This window comes from Ascidiella aspersa, chromosome 5 (genome assembly GCF_963924565.1).
Source record: "Ascidiella aspersa chromosome 5, kaAscAspe10.2, whole genome shotgun sequence".
Classification (NCBI taxonomy): Eukaryota; Metazoa; Chordata; class Ascidiacea; order Phlebobranchia; family Ascidiidae; genus Ascidiella; species Ascidiella aspersa.
This window is the reverse complement of record NC_139451.1, coordinates 5,453,788-5,475,785: the sequence shown is the minus strand read 5'-3', so window position 1 is coordinate 5,475,785 and position 21,998 is coordinate 5,453,788. Positions and strand designations below refer to the sequence as shown.

The window sequence follows — 21,998 nt, the reverse complement described above, 5'->3', positions numbered from 1 at the left end:
TTTTGAGGTAAAGAAAACCTGTTAATTATTAAAAGCTTGCTGAGATAAATATGCGGGAGGTTTTGTTGCTTGTGTTATTTCTCGCCCTCTTCGGGAAATTAGTCGAATCTCAAACAGCAAATACGACATTTTGTAAGTAAATTTTTCTACTTTTACAGTTTCTTCTTGTTGCTTCATCACAGAACACGCTAACAAAAACTTCCTAGGTTGAATTGCACCAAAACGAACAGAGATCTATACTTGCAGACATATGCATAATGCATTGCTTGCTATAACGGTTGAGAAAATTCTGTCTAGCAAGGCTGCGAAATCGGCAAAAATAAACCGAATTAGACTCCAGCCAAAAAAAAACACAGTTCAACTCAAGAGTACCGAGTCAAAATGTGAGATTTCGTCGAGTCCCGCGAGTCTGGCTCTGACTCTGAAGTCGGTAGTTTACTCATTTGCGCAAATAAATATGGTGGATATATAATTCATCCGCCTACAATACATACGTTTCAAAATATTCTACCATATGCTATTCCGCCTTTACAATTTACAGTTGGCGGCCATATCAGTTTAAAAATTTGGTACTGCGCATGCGCACGTCGGACTCGCGACTCACATAGTTTAACGTTGTCCTACTCGAGTTCCGATTCCCGTGTCCGAATTCAGCAAAACAAACCGACTCCGTCGAGTACCGAGTCCCGGGTCCTACTCCGACTCCGCTGCCCCGTCGTTTTTCAAGATTTGACCTTGGCTAATTCTAATCAATTTTTGGAGACCGCTTATTTCTGCTATCAGTAAAAACAGCAACATTTTTTTGTTACAGAAGTAGACTATTTTTTGCTGTTGCAAAATTCAAGACACACTTTCGGTGCCTAAAACAATTTTTGTATTTATATATTTATTTTTTTTGAACATTGATTCCCCTAGCAAAGTATTGCTCAACCCCTGGGTCGCCACACAAAATTGGGTCGCCGTCTATTTGGCTTGGTCGCCGACTGCAGTCGTTTGCATGGTTAAAATTATTTAGACTAGTTGTAAAGGATTTTTTGAAAAAATTCGTAAATGAAATATAAATTCGAATTATCAATGCAAATGTCTCTTGTTTTGTTCGCTTGCCAAAAGTTCAGTGGAAATAATTGTGTCAAAGGATTTGCAATTATAGTAGTTTTACTATTTGCATCGCCGAGAAAAAATATTGAGAAACACTGCCCGATAGTAGCTTTAAACAGTGTTGACGAACTACATTGTATTTTTTCCATTTTAAATAGTCGTAAACTGTATAAAAGAGTACCCTTAATTAAGTTTAAACGTTGGTGGTTTATTATAGGGTGGGAAAGGGTTAAAAGCATCGCGGCGACAATATTTTTGAATACCAATTGTATGCCACACACCATAGGCTGCATGTGTGCCAGGGGCGGATCAGCGGTTTTAGTTTGGTCGGGACATGAAATGTTTAAAGATGACAGATAAGCTCCAGAAACTTGCTGCTATCGTATAACTTTTACGTAAAACTGACTAAAAGAAACCATAAAAACGTTATCGTTTAGCGAAAAATGTTTTAAATAAATTAATTTTTCTGAAAATGTAGCTTTGGCACAGTGAAAACCTGAAAACAATACTTTTCAGATCGTTCATTTCGTAGCAAATAGCAATTTATAAAGGGTAGGCACTTTTATGTTATTTGGATTCCAACTTGATTAGCGATAGGAAACTGGTTTATTAAACTGGATTTAACAGGAAATGTTATTGGTTTAACCGGCATGAAATGTTCGCAGATGACCGCTCAAAGCTTCGTCTAAGAATTACGTCGAAAGACGTATAAACTCAGGATACCTGCTGTAATCGTCGAATTTTTTTTTTCGCAAATGAAATGGGGTGTTAATGACCGGGGAAAATCGCGTCAAATTGCGTATTTGGCAAAACGTTTGATTTTCGAAGGAGATACGTTCGTTCGGGGCTAAAAGAGTCTGTTTTGTTAAAATTTTAAGTTGAAGTGATGTTGCTTACTACACAATCTTTACGAATAGAAAAAAAGAAGAATTCGATTTTATAACTAAAAATAGTAAATTGTGTTTGCTTGTTAGTTGAATTTTATCCTGTAACACATGGGTAAAATTGGTGTTGTAATGATTTAAGTTAATGACTGCACGTAAATCACTGTTTTTAAAAGACACGTCCCAAGTCTGTTGAAAAATGACTTTACTTAGACTTAAGTCATTCTGTCAAATAACTTTTAAAATCATTTTTTCATACAACATCGTTTAATAAAATTTGAAAGTAAAACAATTTGCTTGCTCTATGTTGCGTTTTTACGAGATTACCGATTTTGTTGGTTTAATTTGACGTTTAATTTTAAGGACAAGAACTTGACTTGTAAAATGACTTACTCTTATAATGATTTGATATGTTAGTTTTTTGCAAACGACTTAACTAGGACTTATCTTTTTTTAAATGACTTGGATTTAAATTGTTTTCCAAATTACTTACTGAGACTTAAGTGGCTTCAAAACACTTGTTAACAACACTGACATTTGCATCCTTCAACTGCTTTTCAGATATAATATCAGGAACAATCGTCGGGACAACCTTAACCCGATATTACCCCTTTCTGACGCAAAGCGAAGCTGAATCCAAATCTTTCGTCGGTTATGAAGCGATTTCTGGTTGGTTTTTGATGTAAATTGCAGTAATTGCATAACAAATCATGTTTGAAGGCCTAAATTAATTTGGTATCGGTTGAGGACCGATATAAACCGATTATCGGGAAAAGTGTAACATGCTAACACACTGCTGCTCTTGATTGATCAGCAGTGTTACACTTAAGTCACTCTTTTCAAATGACTTTACAAGCCAAGTCTTTGGGACAAATTACTTGGCTTAAAACTAAGCTACGTGTTTTGGTTAAATATATTTTAGTAAAATTGAGTTATTTATTCGAATTTCGAAAGCTGCACGTAAAACAATTTGCTTGCTATTTGTTGCGTTCTTATTTTTTAGTTGAAATTATTGCTCATCGGTCGAATTTACCTATTTTAATGGTTTTTCGTTTTACTTTTGTGTTGACGACTTAACTTGAAGTTAACTTGCTCTCATAATGACTTGTTTCTTGACTGCGACTTAAGACCTTTCAAAATGACTTGTTTACAAAACTGGTAAATAAGGATGTCCGGAACTTAACAGTTTTATGCGTTACCGATACCTTTAAACAAATTAAAAAAAAAAAAAATTTTAAGAAAAAGTGTCGCGATCCAATCCGATATCAATGACGTCATTAGTATCCCCAAATAAACAAAATAGATTAACACGTTTAAAGATAAATTTTCCAAGGATATTAGGACAAAATTAGCTTTAGTGTTAAGAAGTTTAATCAGCTTACGTTGTTAACCTTTAATTTTTTGATAAATTTACCTTTTAAAGTAAAAATTGCTGCATTAGATGGAAAATGGTGGCTAAAATATCCATTTTAAATTGATATCGGATCGAAACCGATACCACCCTGGTATCGAACGAGCACCGATACTAGGCTATCACTTGGTAATGGGTTCGATTCGATCTTATCGCACATCTACTGTTGATCAACATTTATCTTTATATTAAAGGTCTTTGCAACGATACGTTCAACCCGTGTTCGGAGAATGCGACTTGCACAAGGATAAGTTCTCTGCTGGCCAAGTGCGACTGCGGGTCAGGTTATCACCAAACATACCAACAATTCCCTGATTCACCCGACCCATTGCTAAATGTGAACACAACGACCACATGTGCAAGTGAGCTATATAGATATAGTTCTCACTAGAGAGATCTCCGATAATATCTAATTGGAGCCGATACCCGATGCCAAGGTGTCATCTGGATTCGTCCAATACTAGCGTGGACTCGTCTGATACTAACAGTTTCTCAAACTGTATTTGTTGAGTTAAAGCAGTGCTTCTCAACCCATGGGTCGCGACCCAAAATTGGGTCGCTGTTTGATTTAGTTGGGTCGCCGACCTCAGTAGCTCACATGCTTATACTAATTGACATTGGTTTTGGAAAGATTTCTCAATTTGGAAAATTAAGGAAGCAATACAAATAATGTCTTATAATATTTTTTAAAAATTCGAAAATTCTTTATGCTAATGCCTATTTTTGTTCGCTTACAAGAAGCTAGTTTTTATTTCGCTTATAAGAAAAAACAATTTGGTCGCCAAAGCTCAGTCGTCATACTTACGCTTAATAATTGGGTCGCCGCGAAAAAAGGTTGAGAAGCACTGGGTAAAAGTGTAGTACTGGTTCAACCCGATCAGCGTTTAAATGAGTCATTCATTGAAGGTGGTTATTTAACTTGTGCTGAGACATCTACTACTAGGGATATCCGATAATATCGGATCGGAACCGATACCTGTGCCAAGTGGTTGTAACGCTCTTCGTCATGTTCTCGTATTCCTGCTCCTGGAACTTCTCGTTCAGCTGAACAACAAAAAAACTAGAATGCAAGAAATCTCGTTTGCAATGGGACATTGATCATATTCTTTCCCCAAAAAGCGTTCTCACAAAAATGCAAGAGAATTATGATACTAGGATGACATCTGTGGCGATCCGATACCAAACAGTGCACAATAGAATGTCCGATACTTCATATTTCTATACGATACTGACCCAGTATTTTAGATAAGAAGTATCGCGATCCGATTGGATACCAATGACGTCATTACTAAACAAAACAAATTAAAATGTTTAAAGTTAATTATTTTACAGGTTGTCAGGTTAAAATAAGATGTTCGTCACTGTTTTCATATGACTTATGACTCAATTATTTTGGACGAAATGATTTGATTTCGACTTAAGTCTTTTGAACAAATAATTCGGTTTGAAATGAAGTCTTATCATTAGGAATTTTTAATTGTAAAATTTAGTTATTTATGTTATGTTTAAAACAATTTACTTGTCAGATGTTGCGGTATTTTTAGTTAGCGCTCATTATCGGACAAGTGAACCAATTCTAATAGTTTAACGTTCAATTTTTATAACAAGGACTTGCCTTGGAATTTACCTGCTCTAATTATGACTTGACTGGGACTTGACTTGTTATTTATTCAAAATGATTTGACCCGGACTTGAATTCTTTCAAAAATCACTTGACTTAGACTTAAGTTTTTTACAAATGCCATAACTGGGACTTCAGTCATTTCAAAATGACCTGTTTACAACAATTCCATTCAACCTTACAACCATTTAAATCTGCTGTACAGACTTTGATGAATGTTCCAATCCTACAATTTGCGGGAACGTCAGTTTTGTGAACGAGTGTAACGACACCGAAGGATCGTACAACTGCAGTTGCAATGACGGCTTCATGCTTTCCAGCAACAAAACCTGTATCGGTAGGTTTTTAGGCAAAATGTGGTCGAAACGCAATTCAAAACTAAATTTTGGTGAAAGTTCAATGTGAACGACAATTCATTAAAGCTCACTACAGGTTTTGTTGTATTTCCTTTGGTTAACGATTTTCAAGTTAATGAAGTTTAACACATAACATTCAATCCGTGATCGTCAATCCTAACAGTTATTTGACCCTTTATGAGAAAAGTTTGGTGAACCCTGCACTTGTCCAATATTGCTGTAGCTATATTTAATAATAATGTTATCCAGATATTAAGACTCACTGGTCAAATTAAAAAAAAAAATAAAAAAATGTTAAAATTTAACATGGTTAAAATAAGTAAAATTTCTTTCAACTTAACACAATTTAAAAAACACTATTTTAGAATATTTACTTTTTTGTTTGGAAGTATTTTTACCAACCCCTGTGTGTTGTTGGTCAAGGTAACTTGTTTGTAGCCAACTCCATTATGGTGTGTGGAAATAGGAAGTTGTAGTCCAGCTAAAAAGCTTTTAAAGAGCTATTTGCTCAATGCTGTGGCTATTTCAATGAAATTACAGATACTTGATGTGGCTATATTTAATAATAAAAAAGCTCCTCTGGTAATGTTAGCATATTTGTTAACCAACGCTTCGGCAACCTATTCAAATCGTCTTCTTCAGAATGGTGACATCGAACGCTAGAATTAAAACTATGAGAGGTGCTGTATTTGATTATATTAATATTATGCTATATACAGCAACAGTTTATATAGATACCTGCATTTGTTTCAGGTGTTTAATATTTTCGTGATATCCTTTATACTTGTTTTTGTTTTTCAGAGTTTGATCCTTGTTACCACATTACTTGCGGTGCTAATTCGTCATGTACCAATGCCACCGGAACCTATCAGTGCAATTGCTTCGCTGGGTTCACGCCTGGTTCGGGCAGTGACTGTACAGGTTAGATATTTTATTTTAACAACACTAACAAAAGTTTTCAACTTATTTTTGTCAACAATAACAAAGGTTTCTAGCGAATTTTGGCCACATGTGGTCTAAATACATTCACAAAGGTACATTCACACTTTTACTATATGTAAAAAAATAATTTTTTTTAAACTTCTTTCCATTTTTACTTCGTTTTTGTACGTATTAAGAAACTATTTCAGCCCAAAGATGCCATACATACTATGACATGTTACGCTGTGTGAACTTCTAAATTCTAAAAAGTGCAATTTTGTTTAGTTTATCATAAGTGCAATTTTTTCGAGCAATAAGCGAATCTCTTTGACGTTTCTAATGCGTTACGTATTCTTTTAAAGTTAAACGTATTGCCAATCTAAACCAAATAAACGCATATTTTTCTGAGCTTCGCACGATTAAAATGGATTAAGCTGCAATTTGCGCACGAAGTCGCTCGAGAACAAATAGGGTTTTAAAATTACTTCTTTGATGACGTAATGACTTTCATAGCCATCCCCTAAGAAAAATCCTGGATCTGCTCCTGTTCTCGGATTTCGTTTTAACAGCAGCACTTCAGTCTATTATACACACAGTGTTGTTTATTACGTAACAGCGCTTTTGCTGTGTTTACTTGTCGCGCTGATGCAAAGTCATTTTGTTGTTGGTTCGCCGAGGATAAAGCTGAATAATACTTAGAACTTGTGTTTGATTTTTTGATTTGTCTCCATCAACCCTTACTTAATGTCTCTATAGCTATGCTGATTACAACAATACAGCAAGACTCCGTGGCGCAACGGTAGCGCGTCTGACTCCAGATCAGAAGGTTGCGTGTTCAAATCACGTCGGGGTCAATGTTTTCGTTAATTTTAAACGTTTTTAAAAAGTTATATGTTTTTTTACAGACGTGAATGAATGTTCCAACTCGTCTGCTTCTGCTTGCCACACCAAGGCCAATTGTAACAACACAATAGGAAGCTACAGCTGCTCTTGTCAAACCGGGTATTTTGGAGATGGAAAGAACTGTACCGGTGAGTTAACGGCAGTTTTGTAATGACTTAAGTCACTGTATTTTTGATGAATTATTGTTGTGCCGTGAATGTCTTGACCTAACTTAAGTCTTTTGGACTAAATGAATTGTCTTAAGTTAAGTACTTTGGGCTAAATCACTTGCATTGGCTGGCTTAATTATAAATAGGTCTATAATATATGACTATTTGGTTTCAGTTGGCAATAGGATAACCTTAGAAGTATACTTGACGCATTGGTGGCATAATATGAAAAACACATGACAATTACCCGCGATTTGACCAAACAAATTTGTTTGATTGCGTTTAACTTTATCAATAGAAAAGATCGCGAAAAATCTCAACAGAGCACATATTGCTTCTATTTTATTTTGTAAGTGGGACACTCACGATTGATACTCACGATTCAACGGCCACGGTGCAAAGCTATGTAGAAAAATGCCTCAGATTGTTATCAAACCCGTGGATTTCTATTAAACAGACGTTCGATTTTTTTACATTTTCAGTGTTAAACTGTACTTAGGTTTTTTATTTATTAATGTGTATCTTAATATTGTTTTTTATTCATTTTTTATACTTAGGATTCACCCGGTTATTTTTTTACAGATGTCGACGAATGCATTCCCACCTCGCCTTGCCACTCAAACGCGTCGTGCACGAACACACACGGAAGCCACACTTGCGCGTGCGACGCTGGATTCACAGGAAACGGGACGCACTGTGCAGGTTAGGGATGTCCGATAATATCGGATCGGTGCCGATACCCGATATTTTAAACAAAAATTTTTGCGAACAGATATCAAATGACGTCATAATTGTGGGGAAAATGAAACCGAAATTCATTATAGTGAAAAAGGCGATGTTAACGATTTCTGGGGTATTAGGTTAAAATTTAGTTTAGCGTTAGGAAGTTTATTTATCTTCGAATGTTAAGGTAATGTAATCTCAAAAATTTGCGTTTAACGTAAAAAAAAAACCCTTAGTTGGATCTAAAATCAGCGCTCAAATTCCTATATTAATTGGGTATCGGATCGGCGCCGATACCACCCTAGTATCGGACGAGTATCGATACTATCACTTGGCATCGGGTATCGCTTTTTCCGATCCGATATTATAGGACATCCCTAGACTTAAGCAAACTACAGAATGTGGGACATATACAGCAAGCGGCTTATTTTATCGACCTGTAGAATATTGCCTGAATTAAGCTGAAGAGCGGGTAATAGTAACTAGTTTAGGAATGGAAAATTTGGTTTCGAAAAAGCTTAAAAAAAGTTTGTTTCGAAACAGAAAAAAATGGGTTCAATATTTTTTGAAAATGTATCAAAAAATAATGAACCCTAATTTTTTTTCAAGAAAGCAACGTCAACTTTTTAATTTGATTTCGGAAAGGCTTGAAAAAAAATTTGGGTTCATTAATTTTTAAAAAATAACAAAAAATAATAAACCCGCAAAAAATTACAATAAATAAATGAACTTTTTTGCAAGCTTTTCCGAAACCAACTTTTCCATTACTAAACTATATTGTTATTTGCATTGTTCGTTTCATTCTTTTTTCACTGTTTGTTTACAAAGCACTTTATGACGTCACAGATGTGGACGAGTGTGCCCAGCATTTGAAAACGTGCGACGACAATGCCGATTGTTCGAACACAATAGGAGGCTACACTTGTACTTGTCATGCAGGTTACACAGGAAATGGAACATACTGTCAAGGTAAGGAAAATTGACCTTGACTCTAAACTATTTACCAGTGGTCTAATGACTTGACTTAGGTTTTTGCGATCTGAAGTTGAATATTTACTAACCTCTTTATCAGTTAGTATAGGTAATAAAGACAATGATGGTTACATGAACACAATCGAATACGAATAAATAGAGGTTACCAACACTAAAAATTCAACAAAACATAAATATAAAACTTGAGCTTACACAACAACAAAAGTAGCTGTTAGCACTAACAAACACACGTCTGAAATGAAGGACACGAAACAGATTAAATGACTGTTTTTAAATGATTTGTCCTGACTGTGGTAATTCTGGCAAAATGGCTTGACTTGACTTAAGTCTTTTAAATGAATGACTAGACTTAGACAAAAAAGGTCAATGATCAATCTGTCTACGGTTGATATAACCTGTTTTCATACATCTTTTTTATAAAATTGTGCGATTTATCTTTATTTTTGCAACTAAAACAACTTGATAGTTTTAGTTGAGGTATCATAATTGGGACGAGTTTACCAACTTTAATAGGTTCACGTTTCATTTTAAAGACAATGATTTGACTTGGAGTTGACTTGCTCCAATTATCACTTGACTTGAATTTGTTACTTTAAAATGACTTTACTCAAACTTAAGTCAATTTAAAATGACTTCTTTATAATACCTCTATTGAGCGTACAAAGAATTTCTAGTTCAAGTGTAACCAAGGGAGACCATATAAGCTGATCTAAATATTATGCGGGATCTCAATAAAGTATTCTCCACTAACGTGGCGAAAATGCCAGTAAAGATGCCACGAACTAATTATCATTTATGAAGAGTGCCGTAAGCCCCAAAAGGCAGGGAACCAGTGCAGTACACACATGTTTTCAAATGCCTGTTGAAATGATGTTTTAACTTTTGTAAATAAAGCAATTTAAATCAATAAATCTTTTCAGTCCAAAAGTATGAAATTAAAATTATTCTAAATTAGCGGTTCTCGACCAGTGGGCCATTGCTCACTGGTGGGCCATAATAACATTTGAGGTGGTCCACAGACCAATTTAAAAAAAGCTAGATTTAGTTTTATTTGTGTCATTATATTTAATTTTACAGGAATAATGGCTTGGGGAGGAATTAAAAAGGAACGTAAATTTATTGTTCAGCCGCAAGTATATCACTAATTCACGGTTAAATAAATAATCTGCTTTGAAATATGTTCTTCTGTGTTTTGTTCCAAACTTATTTAACAGTATTTTCTTTCATAAACTGGGCCACAGAATTTTTTTGCAACGTAAATAGCCTACGGAAGAAAAAAAGGTTGAGAACCACTGTTCTAAATGCATTCAAGAAGAAGGCGCGAAAGAGATTTTTCAAATAAACTCTTTTATTTTACAACATTTATTCCAAATTATAAATATTAGGGGCCCATGGACTCCAGTTTAAGAACCCTGGTTTATGACAACAAAACTTATACGTTTTATTTAGATTACGCGAACTGCGGCAACAGCAGCGCTAACAACTGTCATTCGAACGCAATCTGCTACGATTACCCTGGTGGTTATTACTGCAAGTGCAATTTCCCGCAGTACGTGGGCAACGGAACTTGGTGCACAGGTATAAGGATAGTTTCAATTGTAAGAAAGTGCGATAAGATCGGATCGGAGCTCCTTCTAAATTTTGCCGCTTGTAAAACTAACTTTTTAGGGTTTAAAGGGAAACATAAAACAGATTTTTTAATAGCTCAAGTGAACACACTTCGAACCTATATATAGTTAAATCTTGTTACACTTACACTAGTGGGGATGTCCGACAAATCGGATCGGCAACGATACCCGATGCCCAGTGGTAGTATCTGTACTTGTCCGAAACTAGGGTGGTATCGGTGCCGATCCGATACTAAACTAATATAGGTATTTTTGACATGATGTGTCACCCAATGCAGGAATTGCTATCTTAAAAGGTCTATTAATCAAACCATAGTATAGGTCAGAGCTAGCCAAACGTCGATCGCCACATTTCACCTGGTCGATCGCGTCGAATTTATATTACGTCATCACAGTACCTATCGCACACAAGCGGACCATTAAAATGACCAATTTTTGTCAAGACAAGCCTAATACAGCGTTATTTTACGTGAGAAATTAACCTCCATCGCTGGTTTGGAATGCAATTAACGTTCAAAATGTTTGATAGGTGTTCTTGTGACTTTTTTATTTTATTGTTTTTTTTATTAATATTTTTTTTAAATACGATCTAGGATTAAACACTGCTTAGCTGCATAGTTTATTATAGCAAAGCCTCACCTACTTTACTTCAGATGTAAACGAGTGTCTTCACAACACGACTTGCAACCCAGACGCGAATTGTGTCAACTTACCAGGAACTTATAGTTGCTCGTGCAAGACTGGTTTCAATGGAGATGGAAATACTTGTACAGGTATAGATTTAAAATCACTTGTTTTTTCAAAGTGAGACTAGAAATACTTTTACTGCGGAGAATTGTATACTTTTACAAAATACAAGCCATTTAGCTTGAAAATTGAATGTGAATCAATATTGACTGACGATGATAAAAGCGTAGGCCTACGCATCGAAGCCAGGCGTGGACAACTAGATTTGTTTTAGCTCTTTAAGATAATATATAAGATTTGAAATTTGAGCATTTCATTTTTCCCTAATGTTATTGAAATTAGAATTAAATCTTTCTAGCTTTTTCTAATTAGATTAATTTTTTTGTAGTTTTAAGTACCGAATTCTTGAAATCAAAACATTTTAATTTGCAAAATGTTACTAGGATTAACAAAACGGTGCCGCTATTTTGTTTTCTTAGTTACGCAAGCTAAAAATTGTTATAACGTGTTTATAATAAATGACAAGAAACGTTGAGACGCAATGACATGTTTAATCCTCTTTACCAATTTTAGAAAATGTTACAATGCGAGAGGGTTATTTAATTGTGATAGCGTAGCATTTTGCCTTTTTCGCTTAATTTTTTTGAAACTTTTATTCTTTTAATATTTAGCTAGGGCATTTCACCGCCGATATTTTTTCGAGAGCTATATATTTATGCTTTTATTTTTTTATTTTTTCTAAATTTAAAGTTTTACATGGTTATTTCGCAGATATCGACGAATGCATTCAAACCTCGCCTTGTCATTCAAACGCGTCGTGCACGAACACACACGGAAGCCACACTTGCGCGTGCAATGCTGGATTCACAGGAAACGGGACGCACTGTGCAGGTTAGGGATGTCCGACCATATCGTATCGGAGCCGGTACCGCATGTCAAGTGGTAGTATCCGCACTCGTCCGATACAAGGATGGCATCGGTGCCGATATCAAAGGCAGCATCAGACGTGATTGTAACAGTCACAAAACCACGCTTGCTTTTTCCTATAAACATTTCAATTTGATATTTAGGAATTTCATGGAGGGGCAGCCGGCAGGTCGATTGCCACATTTCACCTGGTCGATCGCGTCAAATATGTGTTACGTCATTACAGTAGCTGTCGCACCCAAGTAGAACATTAAAATGACCAATTGTTGTCTCGACAAGCCTAATAAAGCGTTCTTTGGCATGACATATTAACCTCGGTCGCTGGCTTGAAATGCCATTAACGCTCTAAATGTTTAATAAGTGTGACTTTTTTCAACTAACCGGTCGATCGAGAATCTCTATATAATATTTTCAATCAAACGTAAGTTGGCTACACCTGTCATACATGATCTGAGAATAAACGAAGCTATTTCCACTTTAAAAGATAAACCTAACGGGTATGTTGGGTTAACAACTAGATGTTAACACTGAGACGAATTTCGGTTTGAGTTTGTAAAATTACCTTTTAACATTTTAATGTTATTTAATTTTGTTAGGCACGTGGAAACGGTGTTGTTTCGCAATAATCTTGTTTTCAGGTCTAAATCCCCACTCTGGAATAAGTGTAGGTCATTTTATTTTCCTTTAAATTCGCTTTTGTTACGTCACAGACGTGAACGAGTGCCTCCAGTGGCGAACGTGTGACGACAATGCCGATTGTTCGAACACAATGGGAAGCTACACCTGCACCTGTCGGGCTGGATACACTGGAAATGGAACATACTGTCAAGGTATCATGCTATTAAGCCACCTGAAATAATATCATTGCGTGCATTAGACAACACGAAACCAGCTAGCGTAAACAGTAGGCTAGGTTGTGTGAAATATTTGACGTTTTTACGAGGACTATCTCATTATTTTATTGAATTGAAAAAACAGTCAACTTGCAACTTAACATTATGAAAAACTGCAAAAACTAACTTACAATAAGCAAATTGTTTCATGTGAAAATATTGGGATAAATAATCCAATTTCATAAACAAAATTTCCATTAAAAACTTTTGATTTCAACCCACGTCATTTGGTTGCTTGACTACAGTTCAAGTCAAGTCATTTGTCCCAAAGACTTAAGTCAAGTCAAGTCATGTTTCGTAAAAAAAATTGTCCAAGTCAAGTCATTTGTAAAGAGTGCACTTAAGTCAAGTGATTGACTGTACAGACAATGACTCGACTTAAATCTAGGCACTTTAATTAAATACATTTTAGTAAAATTTGGACATAACGAAAATAAATGTTAACTTGCCATCTGGTTCGTTTTACGGTATTTGCTAAGGGAAATATTTGTCAAAGGAAACCCGTTTACCACTTTTTAAGTGGAATACCTACGGGGAAAAGCTTACTTTGTAGGGGAAAGTAGGGTATTTTCGTAAAAAAGAAAATTATGGGGTTTAGACACGTGCAATGGAGTTGTTCAATAAATAACATTAAATTATACAACTTGCTATTGATTTTTCTTGTTTGTTTTCGGCGCTGGTCTTATTTTACTCGAGAAGAAGTCACTAGCCGTTTATCGAACTTTAAATTTCAAACTTTGGGGACCGGCTCATTCTTCTAAAATGGAAAATTAAATAAAATAACTTGAAAAATAAAAATTTTAGTACGGAAGCGGGTTGCCGGGCAAATTGCCTCTTCCTATTGATTTTTGATGCAATGTCGTAACTTGGATTTGACTTTCTTGGGGAACAATTAAGACTGGGACTTGTTGGAAATTACTTGACTTTGACTTAAGTCATTTTGAAAATTGCTTGGCTTGGACTTGAGTTAATTCGCAAATAAATTAGGTCTAAGTCAAGTAATTTTCAAAATGACTGACTTGACTTGGACTTGTGTCACTTTGCAAAATACTTGTCTTGAACTTAAGTTATTTTGCAAACGACTTATTAAGGACTTAAGTCAACTAAAAATCACTTGTTTTCAACAATTGTCGTAGGACTAGGTCTCTACAACACTGCTATTCAATAACAATAAGTATAACGACTATTTTGTCTCCAGATATCACCAATTGTGCCAACGGAGGTTCCAGCAACTGCCACTCCAACGCAACGTGCACAGACTACCCTGGCGGATATTTCTGCCAATGCAACTACCCGGGATTCGTAGGCAACGGAACTTGGTGCACAAGTCAGTATTGTGTTTGAAGGTGTGTGTCAGTTGAAGGTTGGGGTCTTGAGAAATACGAAAACGAAAGTGATATATACAGAGCACTGGAAAATTGAAGTTCTAGACCAGGGGTCGGCAACCTACCGGCAATCTGGTGAAAATCATCCAGCCCGCGGCCTTTTATTCAAGCTGGTCATGCTCCATATTTTTAGTATCTTAACAATACGAAAATACAAACTTTTTTTTTCGATAATGTGTTCTGTCTTTTAAGTTTAGGAAACACGTGTATCTTTTATTTTGTGTGTACCCAATGGGTACATCTCCTTGTAAGTTGTAAAGGTTGTCCATTTAAACAAAACAAACGCAATTATTTTCGCGCTTACCACATTTCTACCTTTTTAGGATAAATTAGACTTATTTTCAATTGCATAAAACGTTTAGGTCCGACCCTGATTAGGAGTGGTTAAAAGCAAAACATTTTAACAACAAAATTGTTGGTGTAATTTTATTACGGCCCGCCGAGAACTTGTTGAATTTGGTTTTGGCCGACCCCGGTTCTAGAAAATTTAATAGACTAAAAATCAAATCACTTTATTTAATCCAAAATCACTATTGCGGTAGAAATATGTGTCAATAAATGGCCGGGCTTTGAGAATATACAAAACGAATTGTATTCCAAAACGCCTCTGTAAAGTTACAAGTTTATTGCCCTGAAGAAGATTACTCGTTTAGGTAATCGAAATGTCAGCACTGAATACATATTAGTCAGAAGAACCCCCTTTATAACTGATACAATGCCTGGCAGCAACAGTATATTCTTTAACATCACAATCTTTGTAAGTCAGTCAAAGACTAAATAAATACGCTAAATTTTATAGCAAATTCGTTCACCCAGAATTTTCATCGGAACCGCTGTCGACAATATAACATTATATGAGAAATACATAGACAAGCCTGCATCAAATAACTTTAACTGAAGTCAAGTGATTTATCTAAATGACTGAATTCAAAGTAAAGTCATTTGAAAAACATGACTAAGTAAAATATTTGATTTAGTTCACACAGCACTATAAACGAGTAAATAATTTAGACATTCGGATATATCAGTTTAATAAGTGTTAACTACCGGTATGTTTTGTTATTTTGTCTATACATTTGGTTATTAATTTATAGTAAATCGTAAGAGTTTTAGTTAGACTCCTTGAAATAGCAATGTCCGTACAGAAGTTAATAGTGTTTTGTGAACATTTTTATCAAGCTTAAGCTATTGGTTGGAGGTTGTTGTAGAACAAATATCAAAGCCTATAAAAAAGTATGTGTAGCATATTTAGAACGTTTAAACAACTCTTTATTCATTTACAATTAAGAAATAAATAAAGGTTGAGAATAAATAAATAAACTTCAAGATGTGACCTTATTCCAAGTGGGCTTTAATATTCCTTCTTATTTTAACATTGTTTTGTTTTTGTTTCAGTTAAAAAAGTGTGCAGCGGCTCTGTTACTACATCTACCGGTGGAATTATTTTAGTTTGTGCGATGTTGATTTCTATGACATTAACTATTTTGTCATAAAAATCGTTTCTATACATTCCGTTCTGTGTTAATCGATTTGATTTCGTACAAATCATTTACAAAACGTAAAAGTTACAGATTTATTTTTTCCTTACACCAGCATATAACTAAATAGTTATTTAGTTTGTTTGTATATTTTTGATATTTGTGTGTTTTTACTAACGTACGTTACGATACTAGCCGGAATTGTTTACCTTACTGTAAAACTTCGTTTTTTTATATACATTTTCAGTACTTGGCACATTTTACTGTAAAACCTCGTTTTTTTATATACATTTTCAGTACTTGGCACATTTAACACTGTTAGACCTATAGCAAGCTACAACATATATTCAACATGTAGCCTTTCTGGGTTATGTCAGCCTATACCCTAAGTTCAAAGAGCACAAATATTGGCTTTTTACTTGTTAATCTAATCAAATTGTGCATGTGTACATGTGTGTGTCTGTGTGTATAAGGGATAGGGATACTTGGGAGCCCTGACAGAAATAACAAAGCCCAGTGCTCAATAAATTACTGAATAAGAAACAAAAATTACACAAAATGTTTTTTTATAAAAAGGAGTTTTTTCACTAACTTTACAATTGGAGTACCTGTAACGGTTACAACTAAATGATCAAAGTTTAATGTTTTTTTTACTAATTTTTAGCGCAATTTCCATACAACAGGTATATAACGGTGTTTTTTTTATTTTACAAAAATACGATTAGTCACAATTTTAAACCCTCCCCCTTACGTATTATTATTTGTTGTTTCCGTGAGTGATTCACTTTTATTTGTTCAGATTTGCAATAAAATCCTGTAATACCATCTGGTAATTTCCATACAGTCCGAAAATATTATTTTTTGTTTATCGAAACTGGCCCATATGTTGACCAAACCCAAGTCAGCCGATAATTTCTGGCAGATAATTTTAATGCCGAAATAAACATATTTACGAATTACGTTTTCCAAAAAAAAGTTTTCCACCGTGTTATACAAACCGGGTTATAATTTCCAAATTTTGAAAAAAAAAATTAAAATCCCCACTAATTATAATAATTAATATTAAGATTCACCATAAAAATCAAAATAAAATCTTCTCAGGTTGAAACTATAGGTTTTGGGATAGCGCAGGAACAAACCTTACCAATAATGCCTCGCTTGTTGCAAATTAATTGAGAAAAAAGCTTTAATCCGGTAAAACCGTTTACTATACATCAGAATCGAACGATACTTTCACACGTTGATATTTTTAGGCGTAGTTTGTTAAATAACCAAAAAATTGTACATTTTTAAATCCTAGAGAAGTTTAAATACGAGAGACCAATTTAAAAGCGATGCGTGGATTCTAAATTGTGTCTTATATTCGCAGTTGTTACATAAAAACTTATGCTAACCAGCGAGAACTAACAAAAAAACTTACAGAGCAACAATATCTAAAGTAGAATATTCTACAATACACTAACATAAAGACCAACGACATTATAAAGCCAAATACATAGTATCCACGACAGTATACACTTTAAATTGTCTGAATAAGACCTGGGCCTGTCGAAATACGTCGTAAATCCTTGGGAATAAGGCCTTTATGGCCAATTTAACGTGTGAAACTGTAGGTAGAGAGTATGGAACGATCGGGGGCCGTGGGTCTGGTATCAGCTGATTTGGTGTCGACGTTTGGACGCCCCTAGTTAGACCGGCGCCATTAGGGCGTCGCGTTTATTCGCACCGAATAGTTTTTCCCTGTGTGTGGTTAGTGGGGTTATAGGTAAGGGTTGGAAATTTGGGTTGAAAAAGGGAGTTAGTGATGTACTTGGGGGTGGGGTTTGGTGATAGGTAGAAATTTGTATAGACCTGATTATGGACATTTAGGACTTATTCTAATTTAAACGGTATTACGACTGGTAAGTTCTATTTTGGCATTTTCGCGAACTGTGTTTTATTGCGACGTAGTGGTTGTTCTTAGTTCAGTCTCATGACTGCGGAGTCCTAACCAGCCTACCACGAATTTCATTGCTTGAAAAAGTGTGCACATCACACGATAGTACGTCAGCGATCGCGATTGCAACGTGACTGTACCTCTGCAATTACGTCAAGATGCAAAGGTGATAATTAGATTACCGCCGCATATTTAGCAGAAAGGAAATATGCTTAAAACCAAGGGTCGTCTTTTCGTGACCCCGATTGCGTTAATGCGTTAACTCAGGTCACTGACCCGCAATAACCTTTTGCTATTCTCAACGGTATGCTTCGACGTAATTGCCTTTGTACAGTCAATGCAGGCATTGGTTTTGTCCAAACTGATTTAGGCCCTGTGATTGATTTTAGTGAACACTATTAACCATTTACTGTTTTTCGTGCAGTTTTGCCATTAACAAATATCCCCGCTATATATTTTTAAGTCGCTTTTGTAGAAGTCATTTTGAAATTCCAAGTCAAGTAATTTGTAAAATAACAAAATATTATAGTTAAGTATTTTTGAATAAAATACAAGTCCCGGCAAAATATTACTTAATGCCCAGTCAATTCATTTGTAAAATCACTATTCTACAGTGTTGTAAACAAGCCATTTTGAAATTGCTTAAGTCCCAGTCAAGTCATTTGTAACATAGCTTAAGTCATTTAGTCAAGTATTTTTGAGTATAATACAAGTCCCAGTTAAGTCGGTTTTAGAGCAAGCCAATTCCAATTAAAGTCCTTGTCGTAAAAATAAAATGCTTAACTTTTAAATTGGAGAACTCGTACCATTATATAAGGCTATAAGCAATGAGTAAATTAAAAAAAACGCAACATTAAGTAAATCGTGTTACGTGCAAAAATTAAGACAGACAAGCTAATTTTACAAAAAAAATGCTTTTTTATGCAAAAGACTCAAGACAGTCAAGTCATTTGAAAACAATCAGGTCATTGGATTAAGTCACTGCCACACTGACATTGTACAACGACAACATTCAGAAAATCACCCTTTACGTAATTTTTAAACTACTATTCTTTTGAATGCATTTAATAAATGTTGAACATACCTTTGCATAGCCAAACAACCCTAGTTATCCTAGACCTATAGATAGTTACCCACACGCATATCATTTATCCGCAATATAAGTGGGATGGCACATTTAAAAAAGTTTAACAAACCTTGTTACGATTTTTTGGCTGCAAAGACCTATATTGATCTACAGCTAAAGTTGGTATTGTGACTATAACTTTTTTTAAATGACTTTTCCCACCGATTTTTCTGCAAACGTTTCGTTTCCAAACGTGGTTGTTACCCATAGATCTAACTATGTCACGTACTGTTTTCTCTACAACTCAAACTTAGATAAAACGTTGTTACCAGGTATAGCAAATTATTTCCAAAAACAAAAAAAGACGAATAAAGGGTAAAACAGGTGTTTCGCTTAATTTAGATACATTTTCATTGAATTGAACCCAACGACTTATTACGTTAAATTTATAATATTTTGCGATAACTAACTTTTATCCCTTCGCACAAATAAAGAACTTTGCCATACAGTACATTGTACCCATAGACCCCGCCATATAAAAGGTATTTTTACGACACTTTTCGGAAAAAGTTGCTATAACTTTGCAATATTTGCAATATAAAAGGTTTATTTTTACCCCCAAAGCGATAATTGTTGCTCTAATTCACATTTTTCAAAAATTGCTTCATCATACATTTTTACTTGTATACCGTATAGTCCAGTGGTTTTTAACCTAGGGGTCGCGACCCCCGGGTGGGTCGTTTGCCTTTTCTCTGGGGGTCGCGAAGACGACAATTAAACCAATCACTATTTCAGGAATGTCAATTAATTACCATTGAAAAACATCTGTAATGATATTAGTGAATGTTGTTAACAGTTAAGTTCAAACCGTGAAATAAAAGTTGGATGTTAAAACAGTGAGGAGCCAGCAAGCAAGTTGCGAAATAAACTACTACTTTAACAGTGATAGGCTTGCTATTCAGTTCTCGCTATCAATCATAGGTAGCCTACGGCCGTGCATTTTTTTAACCTTTTTTGAAACAGTCAACACTTTTCAGTTTACTGAAGAACTTGTACACACCAGTCCTCGCATTTTGTCAAACAACCAAGTGAAAACTCTAATCTGTAATTCTTGCAATTATTTATATTGCGCTATGTTTATCCTCAGATTCAATAAAGACAGAAATCACACACTAAGCAAGTTTTTACTGTCCTGGAAAATAACTATTAACTGTTTTGTCACGAACTAGTTATTGCATAACAAGGATTATTATCACGAAGAATGTTTGCGTATGATGCCACAAGTAGAGCCAGTTCTAAGATGTGCTCTGGCAACAACAGCGCCACGCATAGACAAACATAATTCTCGCCAAGATGCAACACCAGTCATCTCACTGATGCTGGTGATGAATTTAATAAATGAGTATTTTTTTCAACAGAGTGGTATTATAATTCAAGTTATTTGGAATTATATTTTTGTCCTATTGCCTTTTGAGCATACACAAATGTATATCATATTCCCGAATCAAATTTTGGAAGGTGGTCGTTAGTTACATTGGGTTGTTAAAATGGGTCGCGGTATGAAATAGGTTGAAAACCACTGCCGTACACCTTGCAATATAAAAGGACGTCAAACAGGTTGCTAAATTTGTTGCTATAATTAACTTTTTTCGGCGCGCCCAAAAGCTCAAATCACGTCATTGGCGAAACTGTCGGATGCAGCGACGAATTTGAGAACTGATGCGAAATCGGCGACCTTTTTCCTGTCCTAGCCCGGCAAAGCGAGCGGGGTTCTGGCTCGGGGGGCGATAAATCAACGACGGCGCTTTTAGTTTTTGTGTACGCCGCAATGGGGGAAGTTGTATGTTGAGTGGCACACGGGTGCCAGTTTCCTGTGTTGGGTTTCTAATTGGGTGCGGTCGCTTTGCTAATATTCGGGCGTTAGTTTGGCCGCATTAGGGTTAGAATATCTAAGCGAAGGGTGCCGCTGTGGTTTAAACTGTTAAGTGAAATTCACGCAAAGAAAGAGAAAGCATTAACGGAAATGGATTGACTTTGGAATTTCAGGAAGGTTGCCTTAGTTTAGAAATTCGAGTTAGTTGTTTGATTGAAAAAAATTAGGCTTTAAAAGCTGTCGGCGGTGCTGTTTTATTTTAGTTAGGTAGATGTTCTGAGTCTCTGCAAAAAAAATGACCTTGAACGTGTACCGAAACTATATTTTAGGAAAATTAGTCAATATAGAAATGTAGCTTAGAAGCAGTGTTGTTAAGCAATTAGTTGCTAAGGTTTAGTGGTTTTAAAATATTTTTGTGAACTTTTATTCGAAAAATAAAATACTTTATCCATAGTAATTGTTTAGTTTTGCAGCAATACAGCAGTAAAAGTAGACCAAAAGAGTAAAAGTAGACCAAAGTAAATAGAAACCTACTCCAAGTAAATGTAGAAGACGTAATATTTTTGAATAAGTTAATGTTTTACGCTATATTGGCTGTTGATGTTATAGTTAGATCTGGTATAAATAACCAAGCCAATACAGAAGTAGGTAGCATTCTGTGAACGTTTCGAATAAGTCTTAAAATAATGGCGTGAGGTTGTAGTTATAGACGTAGTAAGAATGTCAAAGCCCATACAAAGTATAGGTAGCATTTTGTGGACAATTTGTATAGTTTCCAGATGTTGAAAATTAATAAAAATATAACTGTGAAATTAAACCTAAAGCGAAGAAATTTTGTTTAGCTATTTAGTTTAAATTCAGCAATTAGCAATTTCTAAATTGATGTACATTATGTTAAATTTAAAACTAGAAGTTGCAGTTAAACGTACTAGAAATATCAAAGCCAATACAGAAGTAGCTAGCATTTTGTTACAGTTTCTCATATTTTTTATCCATTTTTAACATTCCTTTTTGTATATGCCAAAACAGCAAATAAAAAAATATTGTTTCGTTTCGTAGAGTTTTT

The 21,998-nt window shown here is 35.1% G+C and overlaps 1 protein-coding gene and 1 non-coding gene across 2 annotated transcripts; both read left to right on the top strand.

Moving 5' to 3' along the window:
- On the top strand, window positions 1-16,688 carry LOC146141586 (uncharacterized). The gene is made up of 14 exons (XM_083390197.1): window positions 1-132; window positions 2,544-2,651; window positions 3,588-3,755; window positions 5,220-5,351; window positions 6,172-6,291; window positions 7,197-7,322; window positions 7,926-8,045; window positions 8,913-9,035; window positions 10,509-10,637; window positions 11,341-11,460; window positions 12,146-12,265; window positions 13,012-13,131; window positions 14,393-14,540; window positions 15,975-16,688. The coding sequence occupies exons 1-13, from the start codon at window positions 51-53 to the stop codon at window positions 14,536-14,538; spliced, it is 1,614 nt and encodes a 537-aa protein (XP_083246323.1). The 5' UTR covers window positions 1-50; the 3' UTR covers window positions 14,539-14,540; window positions 15,975-16,688.
- Window positions 7,074-7,145, top strand: Trnaw-cca (transfer RNA tryptophan (anticodon CCA)). The gene has a single exon. It is a non-coding gene; the product is annotated as a tRNA-Trp (tRNA).
- Window positions 16,689-21,998: the final 5,310 nt, after the last annotated feature.

Coding starts and splice junctions, on each gene's coding strand:
- LOC146141586 (XM_083390197.1), top strand. CDS start 51: ATGCGGGAGGTTTTGTTGCTTGTGTTATTTCTCGCCCTCTTCGGGAAA. Junction 3,756..5,219: donor CACAACGACCACATGTGCAA/GTGAGCTATATA, acceptor TCTGCTGTACAG/ACTTTGATGAATGTTCCAAT. Junction 6,292..7,196: donor TTCGGGCAGTGACTGTACAG/GTTAGATATTTT, acceptor GTTTTTTTACAG/ACGTGAATGAATGTTCCAAC.